General features: G+C 34.8%; 2 protein-coding genes across 4 annotated transcripts in view; one reads left to right on the forward strand and one right to left on the reverse strand.

Moving 5' to 3' along the window:
* Positions 1 to 22,267, reverse strand: part of LOC111055457 (sodium-coupled monocarboxylate transporter 2) — a 55,368-nt gene that overhangs the window by 14,011 nt on the left and 19,090 nt on the right. For all 3 annotated transcript variants that reach the window (XM_039429834.1, XM_039429835.1, XM_039429836.1), the window contains exons 2-12: positions 21,432 to 21,649; positions 20,011 to 20,170; positions 17,963 to 18,028; positions 17,673 to 17,724; positions 17,283 to 17,350; positions 16,210 to 16,364; positions 15,301 to 15,441; positions 13,533 to 13,641; positions 12,365 to 12,474; positions 10,104 to 10,287; positions 7,904 to 7,990 (exon numbers count right to left, since the gene is read on the reverse strand). In XM_039429834.1, the coding sequence (XP_039285768.1) occupies positions 7,904 to 7,990; positions 10,104 to 10,287; positions 12,365 to 12,474; positions 13,533 to 13,641; positions 15,301 to 15,441; positions 16,210 to 16,364; positions 17,283 to 17,350; positions 17,673 to 17,724; positions 17,963 to 18,028; positions 20,011 to 20,170; positions 21,432 to 21,649 (1,350 nt within the window). The remainder of the gene's footprint in view (positions 1 to 7,903; positions 7,991 to 10,103; positions 10,288 to 12,364; positions 12,475 to 13,532; positions 13,642 to 15,300; positions 15,442 to 16,209; positions 16,365 to 17,282; positions 17,351 to 17,672; positions 17,725 to 17,962; positions 18,029 to 20,010; positions 20,171 to 21,431; positions 21,650 to 22,267) is intronic.
* Positions 5,533 to 7,364, forward strand: LOC111059186 (putative phospholipase B-like 1). Its single transcript, XM_039429837.1, has one exon. It carries the CDS (start codon positions 5,564 to 5,566, stop codon positions 6,425 to 6,427), a length of 864 nt encoding a protein of 287 aa, XP_039285771.1. The 5' UTR covers positions 5,533 to 5,563; the 3' UTR covers positions 6,428 to 7,364.

Raw genomic sequence — 22,267 nt, forward strand, 5'->3', positions numbered from 1 at the left:
AAATATTTAATTAAAATTCCACACATGTTAAGACCGAAGCCTGGACCAGCCACCAATCATACCAAATTTGATCTAAAGGAACCACAACCGCCAAGAGGATTCACGTGAGTTTTACATTTTTGTGGCCCCAATCTACGCTTCAAAAGAAAATACAGTGCAGAAACATATAAAATTTTTCTTCCTTAAAGTAATGGCCACGCCGACAAGCGCTTATAATTATTAAGATTCTAGATTTTATCTGATATAGAATTTATAAGAACTTGTAGTTGATTGACTATCCTCCGCTGCCAGAACCACGACCCGAGTAATTTTTAAAATCTTTTATAATTTGTTTTCACTATTTTTTTCAAAAAACTGTTAAATTTATCAATCATAAAATTCTGTTGAATTAATTAAGTATCATTAAGTACCATGGTATCATGCGAGGACAAGCAAACTTCTGATCATTTTATTAATGTCAAACTATTTTCAATCTGTGATTCAAGCTTTATATCTGCACTGTCAAATTATATATTTTATTATATTATATTTCTACTTTATCAATTCGTCTTCTGAGTTCGATTATTTCTTGAGCCTGTCAATTATTGTGTCTGACACGTTCTATATTATCAAGAACCGATCAAGTACGATCATTGAAATAATTGGATCAACCTGGATATTGGAACAGCTCTAAGTGGATGTAGTGTGTGGGGTCAGATCGAGATTATCTATTCTCTGTCCTTACCTGCTCATATATCAGCTTTAATCTGTTACCAACTTCGACTTAGGAGCGAATTCATCGACTATATAGCAGATGCAGCTGGAGATCATATAATTTCCTACAATAGAGCATAAAACCTGACAAGACTCTGTTCTTGAAATATATTCCGAACGATATCTGGTCCAAGTACCCTATATTAATCCTTCGGAACTTATTAGAGACGCAGTCCCGTAAATTATCTACATCGGGATTTTTGCTTGACCTGTATGAATTTGTATGCTGTTCCATCACAGGTAATAGTTTTAAGATATCCGTATTCAGTGTTTAGCAACCGCTACACTACCTTTAAAAAATTTTATCATTATACAATCTGTCATAATAAGAATCAAGGGTGATCAAGTGTTTATGCCTCCCGCGATTCAGACGATTGTATCGAATCTTGTAGTGACTCAATCATTTTGGTATTCACTCAGCGTCCACGCACGCATTTTCAAAATTTCTAACCTCAATACTGGTGACTCAGTACAAGATTCGTTATACGTAGAGCTATATATATTTGCAGCACAACACAATTTGCCGATGCAAAGTGAGGCATTTAAAATACAGCTTAACACAAAATTTGGCTAGTAACGTGGGACTGTTTGTACTCCACACAAGATTCATCATACGTGTGTTGACCTATCCTTGGAGGCAAAAGAATACCCCCAGGAAGAGCTTTACAACACATACAGACCAATACCCAAAAACCAGTTTTTTGGACTCAGGGGGCCTTGAAACGTATAGAAATTTAGAAATTGGGGTACCTTAATTTTTTTCGGAAAGCAATACTTTCCTTACCTATGGTAATAGGGCAAGGAAAGTAAAAATCTCTGTTCTTTGCTTGATTGAGTCCAGTAACAAATATGCTCCAATCTGGACCTGTCTTCCAAACACAATATAACTGTTACTTTCGTCCAACAGATAACAATCTTTGTTCCGGTACTTGATTGAGTCCGGTAACAAATATGTTCCAATATGGAACTTTCACTGTTCAAAACCCCAGATAACTGTTACCAACTGTTACTTTTTTCCAACAGATGGCGACCACTGCTCAGCACTTATCAAGATGATGCCGAATAACAGTGACATCTACTTTGGTCACAACTCATGGAACGACTATGCAGACATGTTGAGAATCCTCAAGAAGTACAAGCTGAACTACGCAACTAGTGGCTCGGATTCCACCTTAGTACCAGGCCGTGAATTCTCAATGTCATCCTATCCTGGAGCAGTGCTTTCTGTAGATGACTACTATCTCATTGCTTCGTCAGGTTAGAACTGTATTCAACATTCAAGATTCGAGACTCAAGATTCAACATTCAATATTCAAGTTTCAAGATTCAAGATTTAAGATTCTAGAACCAAGATTCAAGAACAAACACAGATACTTGATCATTAGATTCAAGGAACACATTTTGATTCTTCCAGACATTTCACAATGTATGAGCTCGTCATCTATAAGATGTTGTCATTAGAGGAGAGCTGTTGGGCTTATACCAATACCTACTATTACTTCTACTATTACCTAATATGACTTATACTTACTTTAAGTAATAGTAGGTATTGCTTATACACGTAGGGGAAAGGAAATTCACGAATGACCCATCATCACATCTGATCTACTGAACTGATTAACTTGAAAGTTTTCATATACATTCTTAATTTACCAAGGATGGTAATAAGCCTATTTCAGTTGAATGGGGGGCATTCAAGTTATTTTATAATCAGCATAAGTTTGGATGGGAATCAATGATCTCATTAATAACCACATCAGTTAAATGGGATGCAATGATGTTTGTTCATAAGTGAGATTATTTATATTTTTAACCTTCCGGTAGTCGGGCCCTACTAAATCGCACGAGCAATCGCGTGTTGAACTTTCTGCAACATCCAATTTTCCAAGTGTTATGTACTCTGTTTACTGTCAATAGTTATTTGTGCAACTAGTGCGCAAAGTGACAGTTTGCCGCATTGAAAGAAACGTTTACGCCCCGAGCCGTAGGCGAGGGCGGAATGGCTTCTTGAGTGCAGCAGAGGAACTTTGCGCACGTATTTCACATTTAATTTTTCCTACAGTTACCATTGAATATGAAAAGTGAGTAATTATGGGTAAAATTCCCTGAAGTCCATCAAATGTTTATCTGTGTGATTTTATTATTAATGAATAAAATAGAATAATGTAGTAGTGTTTGAATGAAGGGGCGGCTGTCACTCATGTGGTGGCTGTCCTCGAACTCGGTGTTCTTGTTATTATTATAACGTGGACCCCACTATACCACAGTCATTGTTATCAACTTAATTTTTGTTTTCGTGCACTAATCCTCCATATAACCCACCAACTATTTTGGGTTGCCATGTTGCAAATCTGGAGTGCAGAAATAGTTATTTGTATATCTAGATTGAAAAGTGCTGTTTTTTCTCCCTGAGGGAAAAGTTTGAAGCCCGAGGCGAAGCCGAGGGCAACAATTTTCCTGAGGGAGAAAAGACATTTTTCACTCTTGATATACACAACATTTTTCCTCCACCTACATTTTTATAAAAACTGCTAATAAAATAATTTTTAAAAACGTATGTGACCAAACAATGTGTTACAACATAATCTAAAAAGTAAACAGAAACAGCTGGCTTGTAATCACAGTTCTCCTCCGACAGCACTATCTGTCGGCTAAAGTTGTAACAACAATGACAGCCAAAACTACAGCTATGATGAAGTTCCCGTTTTAAATTTGATTAGTTAATAAGTAATATTCGTTGGCTGATAACATGGAATAGAAGAAAAAATATATACATTTTTTTAGTATAGTGATATGAAGTTTGTAATAATAATTTCAGCATACAAACATAAATTTTATATATCGATCAAATGTCTGGTTGAGGGTATTGAATTTAGTTGGTTTAATGACTACTCTATATGCTTCCTCATCTGAGATTAGACCTTCTGACCTATTCCAAATGTACGTTTTTAAAATAGAGATGCTTCCCATGTTATTTAAATGGAGTCACTTTTACTCCCTAGGGAGTTTTTCTGTTTTTTAGTACCGAGAGCGAAAAAGTGACACTTTAGTATCATGTTTCAGGGAGTAAAGTAAGTACTTTTGACAGTAGGTGGAGGAAAAATTTTTTTCGCCCCACTTGGATGTAATGAGCTGGTTTTCGTGCGTCATATGGAGGCCGAAAATGATTGTTTTCTGGCCAGGCTGGTAAAATTTTTACGGCCCTAGGGCTGTAAAATAACCTTGAAGTCAGCTGATTATGATTTGATGTGAACGTGTTTACAAAATGGTTTATGAAACGGAATCAGTTAATGCTTCTAGAATTGAATTAAGTAAAAGATACTATCATTTTATTTTGATGAATGAAATACAAATAAGATATTATATACTATTCATATTCGATTTTAAGAGTAGGATAGAACTTCTAACCTAAACTTCCGAAGTCGTTGACAACAAGCATTGTTGACGTTGACATTCAGATTGGCCAAATTTCAAGTGTGCTATAACAGCTGATCGAAAAACTTTTTATTATTTGTGTTTATTATTCAAGGATCAAAATATTTATAATAATATCATATTATTGTCATTTGAAAGAATAAAAGAGTATAAATAAACTGAACATCCCACATTAAAACATAATTGAACATAATCTTTTAGGTTATTTAGACAAATCAGAATAAAAAATTAAAATACTTGAACAATTTCCTGATATTCAGATTACCTCAGATTTGCTAGAGTTATGACTTTCCAGTTTTGCTTTCGGAAGTGCCTAATAAACAATTATTCTCATATTTAAATATTGTTTTATTTTTATGTGTGGCGAAAAATAGCATTCACACCACATGCAAAAATGTGTTTCCGGCTCTCAATCTTTTCTAGTCCTCGGCCTACGGCCTCGGACTTGAAAACCGATTTCGAGCCGGAAAAGTCTCATTTTCGGCCCTAGGTGCGAAATATACTATTCCCGCACTAGAGCGGAAAAGTGATTCTTTGCGTTCTGTAATCAGTGCGGGAATTGCCACTTTCCAAGGTAACTGTAGGAAAACATATTAATTAATTGTATTATTACTTTTTCCATCTTCTTGGATTATTTTACGCCTATGAAAATTTGGATGATTACCATTTCATAACCCAATAAGGTACACCAAGCAAAGCCATCAATTCTGTGTTATTGGTGCGTCTACATGAGTTATTGGTTCGTCTTTCCCAATCTCAGTGCGACCTATGCACTATCACGACCAAATGGCACCTAAAGACTGAACCATTGCTCAGTTGATACTGCAACTGAGTGGAGTGATGGGGAGAAATAGGTGACTCATTCACTGACATCACCCCACCCAATAGTTTTGTGAAAAAAACTGACACTGTTGTACTTTTTACAACAGCGCGACTGCCGGAAGGTAGTTTAGTTTAGTTTACTCAAAATGTAGTTGTCATCTCTCATCATCATCACTCTCACTCATTACCCACGCACAAGCCTCAGAGCTTACGTGGGCATCACCCTCAGTATTGAAAAAATTGATTGAAATTAAAGTTATATTGACATTCCTATTAGCTATACTCTTGATATTCGAGGGATATCTCAAACCTGCAACCTTTGATTCATTAGCCTCGCGCGCAATCAACTAAGCTATGGAGTTACTTTGAGTATGCCCTGTATTTAGTTGAGCTTTATAGTTGCGTGAACTTTGAATTAGAAATTGAATGATTTTTAATTATTGAATCAGATAACTAATCACTTTAGTTCCTTATAACTAAATAGTCCCTTATAACTCTTATCAATTTATTTTGTAGGTTTTGGCAGTGATGGAGACCACCAACGAAGTCTACAATGCTTCACTCTTTAAAGGATTTACACCACAGGGTCTGGTTTGGGAGTCAATCCGCACAATGGTCGCCAACAGACTGGCGATCGATGGCAAATCCTGGCACGAAACCTTCAAGAAATACAACAGTGGCACTTACAACAACCAATGGATGGTTCTCGATTACAATAAGTTTGTTCCGGGTACAAAGTTACCATTTGGAGTGTTATGGGTTGGGGGAACAGATGCCTGGATTGTATCACTTCGAAGATGTCACAGGGGTTCTGGTGCGGAAAGGATACTGGGCTAGCTACAATGTGCCCTACTTCAAAGATGTGTTTGTGGTGAGTGGTTATGATGATAGGGTACGCACAAACGGTTCCTGGTATTCACACTCTGACACACCTCGCGCGAAAATCTTTGCTCGCGATCAAGGAAACGTCAAAGATATGGAAACCTTCATGAAACTCATGAGATCTAACAACTACAAACATGATCCCTACGCTGCTTGTAACTGCACGCCGCCCTACAGTGCTTCAGGAGCTATTGCCGCGCGGAAGGATTTGAACCCGCGCGACGGATATGGACCGCAAACCAGTTTACCATATGGCGCAATCGATGCGAAAATCACCAACTTCAGCATGTTTAGGAAGTACTTGTTCACTGCTGTTGAAGGTCCCACACGCGGGACCAACGATGTGCTTCCTGTCTTTAAGTGGAGTGACAGTGGATATAATATTAGTCATTATTTACAGCCAGATGTATTTGATTTCGCTCCCATTACAACTAAATGGGTATTTGTTGGAGATGATGATATCAATCGAAAATCGGATGAAAATAAGGAAGAAGATGTATTTGCTGGGTATGATAATAATATCCCCCTCGATTGATGGGTCTAGCTTATTCAAATTTAATCGATAGAGACTCAAGTTGACTTAATTGTATTTTTGGTGACAATGGTATAAAACAAAAATTGAATAAAAACTATCAAGTAGATGTATTTGCTGGGTATGACAATATTATTTCTCCAGATTGATGGGCCTGACCTATTCAAATTCAATTCAAATCTATTCTCTCTACTACTGGAAATTACTGATATATTGCAATTATTCAAATGCTAATGAATCAATAATTATTATTAAACGAAAATCCAAATTAAATGCTGTAATTCTACCCCGGAGACTTCTGCTACTGCAAATATTGACAACAGGGTTAACAGCTAGAAGTTAATAGCTCCGGGGTGAATTACAGCATTTAATTTGGATTTTCGTTCAATAATAATTATCATTATTTTCTCTACTAAATTCGAAAGTTACAAAGTTTGTAATACAGTAAAAGTTAAACAGGTATTGTTTGTAAAACTCCATCAGGTGTAAGTTTGTAATACAGTTGTATGTAATACAGGTATTCTCCTACCTTAAGCTAGTAAATGAACTTCTATTAACGAATGAACAAAGAACGAAAAAGGCACAATAATGCAAACACTGGCATAAATCAAAATTACTTTTCCACCAGTGGGAGTAGGATCTTGCTATCTCTCGTTCATCAATGCTAAATTAAAACTAGTACAATTCGAATGTGTGAAATAGATAATTTTAGTTACAACTTATATTCATAGAAAGAATAAATCAGATTATGAGAAGAGAATAAATGTAATAAAAAATAGAAGAGAAAATGGAATAACTAGAGACTCAGCTCAAGTTGACTTGATAATAATATATTTTTGATGACAGTTATTGTATTGTTGAAAAATTTGTTGAAAATAAACAAGCAGATCTGTGGTGTTACATGTCGAAAATTAAACTAAACTAAACTGATTATAAACATCATTTTCGGGCTATGACAATCATTATATTCATAGATGAAGGATAGCATTAGAAGATATCACATGGTATAAGGCGTTTATGTTTCAAATTTCACTGTTAACTCAAGCCGATAGTCCTAGCAGTTCTTTTTCTTGAAGCTTGTAACGCTGGTAGTCTCTCATATTGTGCCGTCCATACACTCTCACCCCAACAACACAGTGATAATAGATAGTAGTCAACAGTAATCGGTTTCAGTTTAAAAAGGTATGAAATTTAAACATAAACGACCTATATCATGTCTTTTCATCTTCTCTCATCTCATCTTCTATCTTCTCTTATCTTTTCTCATCTCCACCGATATCTTCTTATGCTATCCTTTCTCTTGATTCCTCTTCCCACTCTATGAGATAAGTACTTTACTCTCATGTCAACCGATCTTTTTCTCACAACTGATATATTACTACGTGCATTGAAACATGAACCTCACTAGGTCATATAGTTGATTTTAAGTAACTCATTACATTGTTAAGTGAATAGTTAAAAGTAAATATTGAAACGTACCTTGGCGTTTGCCCATGGATAAAACATGCCAAAAGAGAATACGAATGCCAAGGCTCCATTTGTGACACCTGATAGACTGATGGCCATCTGAAAAATATCAATAAATAAATAAAATTTTATCATCATCAAGCTACAATGGCATAGGATAATAGTGTCTAAAAAACTTGAAATTTAAAGATTTTAAAAGCCTAATAGATGGATTAGAATTCAGTTTCAAAGTCAGAAAGAGCTAGTGTCTAAAAAACTTGAAATTTTAAGAGCCCAAGGCTTAATTTTAATTCAGTTTCAAAGTAAGAAACAGTCAGCACAATGAGATTTAGTTCACTTGTGCCGTATGCCCCATCACAGTTTAAATAAACATAAATCAGTTGGTGCTTAAAATTGAATAAATTAGCCTACAATAAGATCGATTGCCTAGTGCCATTTTTGAAGAATTCTAACTTCAAACTGGATCAAATAGTTTTCAACATTCAGGCTCTGTTGCACAGAAGCTTGTTAAATTGAAATCGTGCTTAAATGTCATGAGAGCCAATCAGGGAAGCTTTATTTCCAAAGAAGGCTTCTCCGATTTGGTCTAGTGGCATTTAATCACGATTAAAATTTAACAGGCTTTTGTACAACCGGGACTTAGGGTCACTTTCTCCAAAGTTGGTTAGACTATTAATTAATCAATGTATGGTTCCATACCATCTTTCGGAGGAGACGATAAATCGATAGATCGTCGGCCTCGACTTACTAAAAAGTAGTCGTCATCTCTCATGATCATCATCCCTCTCACTCATTACCCACGCACAAGCCTAAGAGCTTATGTGGGCATCACCCTCAGTATTCATAATAGGTTTCAATTGTGTCAGCTGATGGTTTGAAATGGAATTTCAGTTCAATGATTTGGAAAAAGCAGCCCTTACAATCCTTATCGTTTGCATAGTGCCTGATTGAACGAAATCTCAGTTTGAACTGGATCAAATGAATATTAAATTTAATTTGTTATGATGTGATTTCGTGATTGAATCGCCAGTTAATTCAATTTAGTTTAGCTTTCACTGTGCAAACGGCCCTTAATGTTGAAATATATTTATGAAATCGATGATTTGCGTTAAATTTAGATAGTGCAATCTATGCTAAATCGTAGTCAACCGCACGAAAATATCAACCGTACGACAAGGATAGCAATAAGTCAATCAGAAAGTCAATCAGAAGCTGACAAATATTGTTGAATATAACTTTAGCACTCTAGCACTCTATTATTACTAGCGGGTAACCCGTGCTCCGCAAGGGTTTAATGCATCTCTTGACAAACTTTATCTGGATGCAGACCTGAGGAGGCGCGATGCGATATTTTATTCATATAGATAATTCTCTAACTGCAAAATAAATCATTTACTAAAATCAATTAATTCTGAACCCGAAGACTGCACAATTATTCGAAACAAAGCAATGTCTTTAGAGCATGTGAGTCTTCAACCTGAGGCCGCATCGGCACTGCTGGATGGTTTCACACAGAACAGTTTTTAGTCGACGCGTTTAGAATAAAATACATGGGTGGTTATGGAGCAGAACACATGCTTGTCTGCTATCTACCGACGGCTGTTGTATGACGTAATGGTTATAACAGCAGATTTTTATTTCTGTGTGTGGCCAGTTCACAAATCTTCTTCCATAAGGATCACATGTAAGATTTGAAGGACCGTAGGAAAGAGTGCTGAAGTCGGATTATAAATTTGATAGGCCATAAAACTGGTCCTGAACATAACAAACACATTGAAAAAAGAATCATCAAATTCGGTGCACACATAAAAAAGTTATTGAATGTCGAAATTTGAGGCTCGATTTTTATTTATAAGATAACAGAACACAATTCTCTAAAATGATCGTGTTCATATTTCACAGCTGGCTATATATGTCATCTTATGAGCTTCGGGGATGCGATATTTTGATTTTTCACATACTCACTCTTTACTATCCACAGCTGTTTCAGCCAAGGATGAATTATCCTTTCAATGTCGTTCAGCGAGTTTTCCCAAGGATGAGACCTAGTGCAATCGAATCTTAATATCATAAACCTTTTATGTTTCAAATTTCGTGAAAATCGTTAGAGCCGTTTTCGAGATCCGTTTAAATATAAATAACCAGATATATAAATACAGAAATTGCTCGCTTAATATAATAGGATGAGTATGTGATTATTATACCTACTAACCTGTAGTATACCACCGAGCTTCTCGACAACTAGCACCAGGGCCACACAAATGGCGCCGAGGATTAGCACAATGCACTTCATGATGAAACTGGCCACTGCATCCGAGTGTCGATTCTTGAAGCACAACAACACAAAGTCCTCGTAGATTGTTCCCGCCACTGTGTTCAGACTGGCTGACATTGTGCTGAGGAACAACAGAAATAATCTTAGGAAAATGTTGTTTCTTGTTCCTCTAGATGAAGCTAGTAGAGTAGAGAGTAGAGATTTTATAAAGGTTGTTCCTGTAACAGTGTGTGCTCCAAAGCCCGGTTCAGAGGCTCAAGTTTAGCTTCAGTCTTTTGCTCAAGCAAAAGTCAGAGCATCTGGACGTTGCGTCTGGACGGTGAAACGGATGGGTCATCAAGCTTAAGTCGTCAAACTTAGAATGTATCGGCCGGCAATCTTTCTCCATCAAACCGTCCGTCTTTTGCCTATCCACCAAAACCTAAATCGCATAAAAATGGAGATAGAGAAATTGTGATTTCAGATTCGGATTCAGCGCCCTCAAATTAATAAAATGCCTCGCGAGTACTTGAAAATAAGCAAGTTTTTTTTTATCGATTGTATATAACGCCATTTGACCCTTTTTTACTTTTCTGATTCTCATGATACTCTCAGAATTTGATGTTGATATTATCATTTACTATCATGATATATTAGGATGAACTATATGGTTGATAAGAATACTATCCACAAAATTTCAATCCATTTACAATCACTGTGTCTCGAGATATGTAAACAAATCCATCCAGCGATTAACAGTAATATTTTTGTCATTATGTTGTTAAATGTAGCATTATCCAGTTGAATTAGCGGAAAAATACGATATAATTATTACTCATCTACCGGATTTATGTCAACCGTATACAATTCAGACTCAATGAACCTATTACAATATTCATATTGAAGTGACACATAACCTCAAGCTACTTTGGACTGTTGTAAATATTAGAATTGGAACCGTTTTGGGCGTAAGTTAGCCTATGGTACTTTTCTGTAAGTTGTATAATTCTGAATGATTGAATAAATAAATAAAAAAACATATCAAGAACTGAGCTTGTGAGCACAAAAATAGGAAAACGGACGACATAAGACGGATGCGTGTGCACGCAATTTTACATCCGTCTTTTGCTTGAACCAAACGATCCGTCTTTTGCTTGAGCAGAAGACTGATGGTAAACTTGACCGGCTAATAATAGGTAGCTAATTTTTGCTAATAATATCCTATGTGCTGCACAACAGAACAACAGAGTAACATAACAACAGAATGGGAGAATCTAGGAATAATAATTAATTGTATCAAAAAGGGTAGATGTTGAAAGAGGTGATTGAGAGATCATTGGGATTGGAGAGATTACTTTGTAACTTTGTAACGTTTGTAACTTTCAACTTACAAAGGAGGAGAAGGAGAATGAGGAGGAGGGGGAAAGAAGAGGAAGAAGAAGAAGAAGAAGAAGAAGAAGAGGAAGGAAACGAAGAAAGAGAATGAGAGAGTGAGAGTAAAGGAGAAAATAAGAAGGATGAATTATTGGTTTTGTTTAAAAAAAGAATAGAAAAATACAGTAAATTTTTGAGCATTTCTGTAATGCGGGTTGCATACACATTGTAAAGCAGGCGTTACGTTCTAAACACAGACTACACAGACATACTACAGACTGAGGATCGGATGCTAGTATTTTCTTTCAATTTCTTTACTATCGAGAGGAAAAAGAAAAGGGAGTGAAAGAAGAAGAAAAAGAAGGAGAAGAAGAAGAAGAAAAAAAAAGAAGAAGAAGAAGAAGAAGAAACAGAAGAAAGAGAATGAGACAGAGAGAGTTAAGGAGAAAATAAGAAGGATGAAGACAAGGAAGGAGAAAAAAGAAGAAGAAGAAACAGAAGAAAGAAAATGAGAGAGAGAGAGAGAGAGTAAAGGAGAAAATAAGAAGGATGAAGACAAGTGGAAGGAGAAATTAAACGAGAATTAGAAAATTGGAAGAGAATTGAAAAATACGTTGAAGCAGGAACGAAAGGGAAGAGATGGATGGAAATGGACGATGAAAGATTCAAAAGAAAGAGGAATGATTCCAAAGTTTTCCAAAATATACAGTTAATTATACTGTACCACGCTGTAAAGCAGTTTTGAATAATTTATTAATAACTGTTTTCAACAGTCTAGCTATAAAATAAATTCTCAAAATTATCTATTTCTCAAATGTTGCACTGCTACTTAATTCTCTATTTACCTTAGAGCGGCACTGACAACTCCAGATATGAAAACGCCAGTAATGCCCGGGTATCTTCCGGCAATGTCCATCACATAATAAGGCAGGATTTGGCCCGGTTTGTTTACTACCTAGAAACATGAGAGAAAATATCAATTTCAGAAATAATTACAAACTTACGAATGTGATGTAGCCAATACTCTGCGAACCAAACTTTGATCTGTACCTATGAATACCTAATGAATGTATGATTTCAATTCTGATTATTTTGTGTTAGGTAATACATTAGCGAACGTGTAGGACAAGTATGTTGAACATGTGTGTACACTCATGCTCGTCATGCATGTTGCACAAGGAATTGTGAAATAGGTAACTACTTGATGAAATGAGAACTTGATGAACTGATAAACTCTCGAACTCATCTGTGTATTGATTGAGATCCTGTGTTTCTCAAGACATGGTAAAATAGGTAACTACCGTACTTGATAAACTAAGAACTTGACGAACTCAACTGTGTAGCGATTAAGATCCTGTATATTCCAAGATATGGTAGAATGTGTAACTACTAAAGTGCGAGATAAATTACTTTTAACACGGCTCTTTCTCGAAGATTGATTGATTGAGTACTTTTTTTATGTAGATTACAATATATACTTGCTTATGATATGAAAAAGCAATATTTGTAATATAATAACTATAGATAATAATTATATTGTTATGCATCTACATAAATTGGCGGAGCTTTGGACATATCAATGTCCATTCTTCGGAAAGAATATTAAAAATATCCTCCCCACTAACTCTCTACCAAAACAAGACGGAGAGGTCCGATGCTCTATCCTCCACTAATCACTCCCACTACCTAGCAGCATTTTCCTTCTTTTGTATCTGAGTGAGAGAGCTTTGTAACGCGACCCGGCAACACTCCCCTCCATCTATTGCTGGCAATGTTCCAAGTAGTGTACTGGTCAGCAGGTATATTGGTTTGTGTATGTTACAGAGATGTTTTCATCACAAGAACATGTAGCAAAATGACACGGCGCATCCAATTGTGCGCAGGATGTCCGTCTGTGACTATGCTACAAACTGTGGAGGGACAAATGGGTTTATCCTCTTCATGTTAAAAGTAATTTATCTCACACTTTAGATGAACTGAGAACTTGAGGAACTGATACACTCCCGAACTCACCTGTATAGCAATCGGGTCACAGTCGTGGTATTTCGAGTAGACAAGCAGACCTGTGAAGACGCTGGCTGATTTCACTAGAGCTAGACCTACTGCAACCCACAGAGTTACTCTGGAAAACAAAATAAAATTCTAGCAATCTTCGAATAAAACTTGTAATAAAATAATCTACTTGAATAATCAATTCAATTCGAAAATTTCTTCATTCCTCATAAAAAGTAGAACAAAAATAATGTTACTTCAAATAGAGCAAGGAAGAAGAAATAAACATAAAAAAATCGAAGATACAAAAACCTAACCTTAAAAACTTCTGTGTGTGTGAAGCATTTTGCTGTGATCACCATCTCGTCAGTTCAACTTCATATAACAATATCATTTTTGAAATAAACATAAGGTTGTGAATTAATTGTAAATCTGTGGTTTTTGACAATTTCTTAGTCTTTTTCATTCAATATTAATTGTGAGTTACCGGTACGTCACAACTATTAAATCATTGATACATTTTCAAGATTCGGCTGCTACAACGATATCTGTTGAACTGAGTGCTATTAACTAAACTATAAACTATGGAACTATTATAGAATTCAAATATGAAACTATAGATTGAACTAAGAGCTTTGAAATTCTTGCAGACCAACGTCAAGTGTAGATGGAGCCATATTATTGTCTCTTTTCTGCTACTTGTAATATAAATAGAAATACAAATCACAGAACCCTTTTTTGAATCATTTTATCACAACATGTTTCAGACATTCATGCCATTTTCAAAAATGTTTATGTTTGAAAATTACATGAATGTCCAAAACATGTGGTGATAAAATAATCAAAAAAGGGGACTATAAAACATGAAAATTTTTGAAAATTGCATAGATGTCCACACATGTTGTGATAAAATAATTCAAAAAGGGTACTGAGAATTGTATCTCTATTTATGGAGCCATATGATTGGTAGATGACTGACGTATAAATCTCTGCCATTGGCCGAGACTAGACACGCCCACAGTGGGCGGAGCAGTCAAACTACAGCCATCTCCATGTTAGATAAACTATCACTATCACAATTATTTAATGAAAAGAATAAGAGAACAGCAAAGATGAAAAGTCTTTGTAGCTTACAAAAGAGCAAATAGATTAGCCATTGAAAATTATTCAAATGTTTATGTTTCAATTCAATTCAATTTTTATTTCACCAGAAAACACAAAAAACAATACAAAGATGTGACGATTGGAAAGAACAAAATGTCTAGAAACGTTTAGGTATGTAAAATAATGCAACCCGAACAATTCTAAAATAGACTAGACAAAAATTACAATTCCAATGTGGATAAATTCATCACAATACAAAGAGTTAATAGTTGACTTATAATTTTTTATAATTACCATAGAGAAACAATAGCGTAAGTAGATATCCCATGGTATAGAGAATTTATGTCGCAGCTTTTACTGTTATCCCAAGCCGATTACTCTCGATTGTTGTCATTTATTACTGTTTTGTTGGGGTGAGAGTGTATGAACGGCACAATTTGAGAGATTACCAGCGTCACACAGCTGCATATCAAAGAACTACTTGAACTATCGGCTTGGGATAACAGTAAAAGTTGCGACATAAACGCCCTATACCATGAGATATCTACTTATATGCTATTGTTTCTCCATGCTATTACTCAATCGAGCTGTTTTCTCTTTATGGGGTTTCTTCTTGTATCGAAAATTTTGTCAATAAAGATGCAGAATTTAATAAAATCAAGTGAATTGAATGAAATGAGCTCACTTTTGTGCATCTCTGTAGGTGGGAACGGCAATGAACCTCTGTATGGCTCCTGGATGAATGGCCAGGTGAGCGATCCATTGCAAACTCATGCCGATTGTGATCGTCCAAAACGTGTTGCGTGCAAAAGGATTCGTGTCCATGCTGCAAACAAATCAATCAACTCAAATACCGTAAATTGAACAAATCAAATTAATTGAACTCATCTGATTGCCACGAAACAATTGGTGAGGATGAAAGAATCATGAAAAATATTTCATTTTTCCAAGATATGGTGAACGCACACATCTGCAGACAGACGGTAGAAAAATACAAGAGTAATTTTTTTTAAACTTTGGTCACATATTATAAGACACAGACAAGCGGTAGGGGGTGACTTTAACAGAGCTGAGCAGCTTGTCATCCTCCACCAATCGCACTGTGATCGGTGCGGCCAGATCGTCAATTTTTATCGAATTATAGACCAAGAAACATGGCTTTGTCACTTGAGTCTCCCCACCGCTAAATGATATTTACGTAGCTTTACTTGCAAGCAAAAGGCAATAGTTGAGCAAAAATCTAACAAAGAGTGGTCTTAGTTCTAGCAGGAAACGTAATGCGTGATAATGTTGTGTGTGAGAATGGTCTCAGAAAATATTGTAAACGTCAGTCTACTCTATTTCAGCATAAAAACACTTCACTTGAATGGGCAATTTTATTACAAATTAATAAGAACAATATGGAAACTTGTAGTACCCTTTATTATTAACAATTTTACAACGACTAGCTTCGACTGTAACTCAGGTCATTTTCAAGTTGAAATGACATTTTAAGTTGTAATATTTTAAATAATAAAGGGTACTACAAGTTTTCATATTGTTCTTGTTAATTTATATTTCAGCATATTATTTAAAATATAAAAGTTGTACCAACTTGAAAACTTCGAGCCTATGACCCTCGTTGTTGATTCTGAATACCTCCGAAGGTCCTCCGACTACACTGCAGCCGATCGCTATTATTATCAGAACTGAGCCGAAAGTGAACACACTCTGGAGAGCATCTGACCATACCACTGCTTTCAAACCTCCCTGAAAATGAAAAAGATTATACAATAGGTACTATCGAAGATAAAATTTAAATTTGGGAGAGAAATTATTGTAAAGGCTCAACCTATTTTCTCATTCATGCTCAAACTTTTGTTATGACTGCCATAAAATCCAAAAGAGTTTTTGGACTGTAGTTTGTTTCTTTGTCCTTAAATTGATTGTGAATGATACATAAATATGTAAATAAACTAGTAGTTCTGTGAACATTAGACCTCGCGCTCAGTAAGTTACATTGACCTGTTGTTATGTTTTCTCAAAAATTAATAAATAATTCATTAATTTAAAATGTCTAGAAAAAATCCTAAATAAACATAGAGCTTTCTGTCCCATCGTACCGTGACGTGTCGTCCCGGAATGTGAGTGTGAGCGCTGTTATCAGGTCTGGCTGCAACTGTTTACAACGTTGATGGAAAGATACATTTTCAAGATGTTCGATGTTTTTGAATGGGTAGTATTATAGTCCACTTGACAGCTGATTTTTGATGAATAATTCTATAATCTGATTTGTACGGTAATATTGCGTTCAAAAGAGACTCCTTTTCCTTTTGTATTATCCTTAAAATGCAAAATTTCAAAAAAACGTCGACGCGAAATTCAAAAAGGAACATACCTGTCAAATTCCATGAAAATCTATCGCTTTAAATGCGGAACATAAATATATATAAACATTTAAAATAGGCCATTAACCATTTTCGGTTAATTAAGAATCCATATGCAAAATTTTTAAGTTAATCAGTCCAGTAGTTCAGACGTGATTGTGCGGCAAACATAATTTTCCTATCCCGAACGTGTATAAGGCAATTCCTTCCTGTATTATAGTATGGGTTATACAAAAAAACATTATAGCGGATATTGATGTTTATATAAATAATATATAAAACATATTATAAAAAATCTTACCAGAGTAGTGTAGAAAATGCAAACCAGACAGACGATTGGTGTTATAGTGTGCACAGACATACCAGTCACTGAAAAAGGAAAAAGAATTGAGATAAAAAAGAAGAAGAAAAAGAAGAAGAAGAAGAAGAAAGAAGAAGAAAAAGAAAAAAAGAAGAATGTTATATAGAAGAAGATAGAATAACAAGTAAGATAAAGTTCCTGCATTTGACAGTTTTTGTTCCTGCGTTCTCTGTTTTCTCAAAGTAGCTGTAGCATCTTAGCTGAAGTTTTAAAAGACTAGAAAACTTCTCAACGAATCAATCGACTGTTTCAATAAAATTCAATCATAAAATTGTAATCATCACTTTTCACAATAAAATATCAATATAGATTATGAAGTTTTCTACTTACCTTGATTGAATGCTAGTGCTGGAACATAGATGACTACCGGTATATATAGGATCTGGAACAGAGAATAGAAAAAGTGAAGAATTACGATAGCAATAATATAATAGGTTCTGTAATTTAATGGAAAAAACAATATAATCTAATTTAAATAGAAGGTAATTCCAGTTACGATGCCATAAAAAGTTTTTTTCCGTATTGATTATCCATTGTGATGTGGAATGAGATTTGTGAAATTTTTGTCAAATAATATTGATGTTAGAAGATCTCAAATAAAATGAAACAAGAATACTTACGAGAGAGATGGAGAATGCAAACGATGCTAGGACTCTCACATTGTAACTGAATCTCCTTTCAAGATACTGGAATCAGAGAGAAAATAAATTTTTCCATTATCAAGTTGGTGTAGGCAATAATATTATACATGGAAATGAAAAAGTTGGAGTATGATAACACACTAATAAATAAAATAACTATAATGATAAATCACCCAAGAATAATATAGACATGACCATATTTGGAATACTTGGGCGTGTCTAGTCCCGGCCAATGACAGTCGAGTTCAACCTTCATTGGTCAACAGCTAATGGCCAATCGTAGAGCTTTGCTTATACTATAGTGAGGTCCACGCTATAATGACTGTGGAGAAAGATAGGAAATTTCCAATTCTCTGTCTTGTCAATGCCTTCTATAGACGGTAGCCGATACAGGTTTATTGATGTAATATTAACTGTTCATTCTTGTTTAAAATAATCAATTATATTTTATTAAGCAAGAAATTATATTTTTCACAATTAAAATAAAATATTTTGTTAATTAATTATTAAATCTACATTGTTAAAAGACAATCTGGCTACAGAGCAAAGCGAGAAAGAGATAGCGCTATACGCTTTGTTAAATGATATACAAGGATATCAATACCATTGTTAATCAAACACTGCCATTATAACGTGGACCTCACTCTAATATTATGAATTCGTACACTCGTACCATATATTCTTCTACTCAATGTTTAAGCTTTAAGTTCACTAGGGATTGATTTTGATGTAACAACTGAAACTATTAATTCGAATTGGTCTAATAAATTAGCAGATTTTACAATATAATTTGTTTCCATTCAGTTCCTGTATTGCTTGATTCAGAGAATTTTATAACATCACGTCTCATAATCACAATTCATGAGAAAATTATGTTTTATTGTTTATTTAATAAATCATTCCAATTTCTAAGTTTCAAGTAAAAATATTTTTTGACAGAAAATTGTAATGTAGAGTGACTGAGGGCCGGTTTCCAAGCTCGGGATTTAGCTAAGTTCTAGACTTTATACAGCTGGAGTCAGAAAATAATTGGCTTTCCGAAACGGGGCGTAGTCACAGTCGACGTTTAAATTAAATTTCGAAAAACTGGAAAATTGAACACAAAATAAAATAAAGAGAAAATAGTGTAAAGTTTCAGCTATTTTTAATTATTTAGGAATGTTTCATTTCGACAAGGGAAAACATTTCCAATATTATAGAAATGAGAGAATAAAGATTATCATTAAAACTGCGACTCTACGCCCCATTCCGGAAAGCCAATTTTCTGACTCCAGCTGTTTAAAGTCTAGAACTCACCTAGATCCTGAGCTCGGAAACCAGCCCTTAATCGTTCCAAATTCAAAAATTCAGGAAAAAATATTCTCTACATCAGAAAATTGTGACATGGAGTTGAAAGTAAAGTGACTAGGACTTATTCGTCTTTTTTTTAAATAATTATCCCTTTATCGCCTGTTTTAGCTCTACCAATATGATTTTAATGATAAGCAATTCTGTACTATTGAATAAATAAATAATATCAGGGCACCGAGGTTCGCTCGTTAATGATAAGCAATTCTGTACTATTGAATAAATAAATAATATCAGGGCACCGAGGTTCGCTCGTTATTTTTATTTATCGATAAACAGAAAACAATTCTCTAAAATGATCGTGTTTATATTTTACAGCTGGCTATACGTCAGCTTATGAATTTCGGGGATGCGATATTTTGATTTTCAACAGAATCACTCGCTCACTTTTTACTATCCACAGACGACGAAAGTCTCAGCTGTTTTAGCCAAGGATGAATTATCCTTTTAATGTCGTTCAGCGAGTTTTCCCAAGGATGAGACCTAGTGCACTCGAATTTTTATATAATAAACCTACTATGTTTCAAATTTCGTGAAAATCGTTAGAGCCGTTTTCGAGATCCGTTGAACATAAATAACCACATAACCAGATATAAAAATATAAACAGATATTGTTCGCTTAATATAATAGGATACTGTAATGGAAAACTCCATGAAAATGTAATCAGGATTTGACGAACCTCATAAGGTGAGTTTAGTTGCAGCTTGAAGAATACCGGAAGATAGAAAAGTAGAATAAATGCAGTCACTGATATGATGCAGAATACAATGGCATAGTACTGAGTACCATATCGGTAGATTTCGGCCGGTACGCCCAGCAGTGTAATTCCTGAGACATGACTGAAATAGAAAATGATCAGATAATTATTGAAAAAAAATAATTTTAAAATGTAGTACCCAAACTGAACTGATAACACGAGAAAAACCAAGACTACATGTTCTATTTACTACTTTATGTATTTATTCAAATTCAAATTCATTTATTTTGCCATAAAATTATCCAGATAAAATAAAGTTCCATGTTCGGGAAGGGTACTCTTTCCGGCTAAGGCCTGTTCTGACGTCAGATGAGAGTCGTCTGCAAACAATGTCTTACAGATCTACGTAGAGACTGGAAAACAGCTGCTTTCTGTGCAGTGTGGCGAATTTTTTTTTAAATTATATCCAGTGTTAGGTTTTACAGGATGAGCCAATGCACCTGGGATACATTAGAATGTGCATTAGAATGAGCTACAAGATTGGGATTTTGGAAATCTAGAGCATGTCTCTTGAAGTGAGATTGTTATAATGGCAGTGTTTGATTATCAATTGTATTGCTATCCTTGTCTATCATTCAACAAAGCGGATGGCGCTACCTCTTTTTTGCTTTGCTCAGTTGCCAGATCGTTTTTCAACAATGTAGTAATATAATAATTAATTATCAAAGTATTCAATCTTGATTCTAAAATCATTGAAAAATATAATTTCTTGCTTAATAAAATATAATTGATTATTTTAAACAAGAATGAACAGTCAATATTAAATCAATATAGCTGTATCAGTTGGCCTCTATAGAAGGCATTGACAAGACCGAGGATCGGCAACTTTGTTCTCCCATCTTTCTCTACTGCAATAATGTGGACCTCACTGTAGTTACAATTTCTGCCGCTAGATGCTGCCGCATGCATTTTGTCTGTCAAATATAAAGAACTGGCAAAGGATTTCATTGAGAAGAGTTTTGAAGCAGCATGAGAAATATGTAGGCTAGTTTTTTCCTGTTTTTGTTTATATCTTCTAAACACTTAGACGTATTGTACAGCAAATGTTTTAAGGAACATTCCTGTAGATTATTATCGAATGAGCATAATTGAAAGTTTTTATATTGTTGGATGAAGGAATTTCAAGTGAACCTCCTCAGTTCAAACTCAGGTCAATTCCATCTTTATCTATAAAATGGAATTATAGTACCCTTTAAAATTAATAAAATATTAAAAAACCAGAATACAAATTGTATTGAGGGTACTATAATTCTATTTTATAAATACAAGAAAGTAGCCCTGCATTCATTCATCTTTATCATTAATCTTAAATTCTATAGGTTAATCTTTTTCACTAATCTTACCTGGCAATTAGCGACATGGTAATAGGAAATATGCCCATTTTCTTGCCACCCTGCATGTATTCCGAAACCGTATTCTGATTTCCCTTGTAGCAACCATAGTAGACACCAATGAGGGCAGATAAGCCCAGCATTAGACTAAACACGAGGTACTCTATCCAGTTGAACATCATCAGCATGGATGAAATGGAAGGGTTCTCAGCGCTCGTTTGGTTTTCCATCTAAAAAAAATTAAAATATTCGAATGAATTTATCAAGTTGGGGTTACGAATTTTGAATATAGATTTATTTATCAATTTATTTTTAAAGTTTCTAGTTATATAATAGAGAAAAGATAGCTTAAGAAGATATCCCATGGTATAGGGCTTTATGTTCCAAATTCATAGACTCCCGTAGATTATCACAGTTTTGGCCGGGTGATAGTGATAATAAGAGAGGCATGTGAGATCGAGAGAGAGAGAGAGAGAATTGAATTGAACTGAATTGAATAGCTGCCTTTATTAAAAACCTAGGAGGGCGAAGTTAGGGCGCAGCCGGCCCTCTCTTACACTTAACCCTCCATACAATTCTAAGTTACAACTAAAACAACATCATAAACAATGAACTAAAGTAAAAGAAAACAATAACTTAGAAAACAAATTAACAAGAAAAAAATATATATATAAATATAATAATTATATTTAATTTTTTATTATATTATAATCATTTATAATTATATATAAATATAATAAAAATAAAAAAAAGGGAAAACTTGAACTCCTTCGAATTTAAGTACTTAAAAGAGTGTTGAGAGAGAGAGTGAAAGAGAGAGAGAGACAGAGAAAGATAAAGAGAGAGAG

The sequence above is a fragment of the Nilaparvata lugens genome, chromosome 5 (genome assembly GCF_014356525.2).
Source record: "Nilaparvata lugens isolate BPH chromosome 5, ASM1435652v1, whole genome shotgun sequence".
NCBI classification, from domain to species: Eukaryota; Metazoa; Arthropoda; class Insecta; order Hemiptera; family Delphacidae; genus Nilaparvata; species Nilaparvata lugens.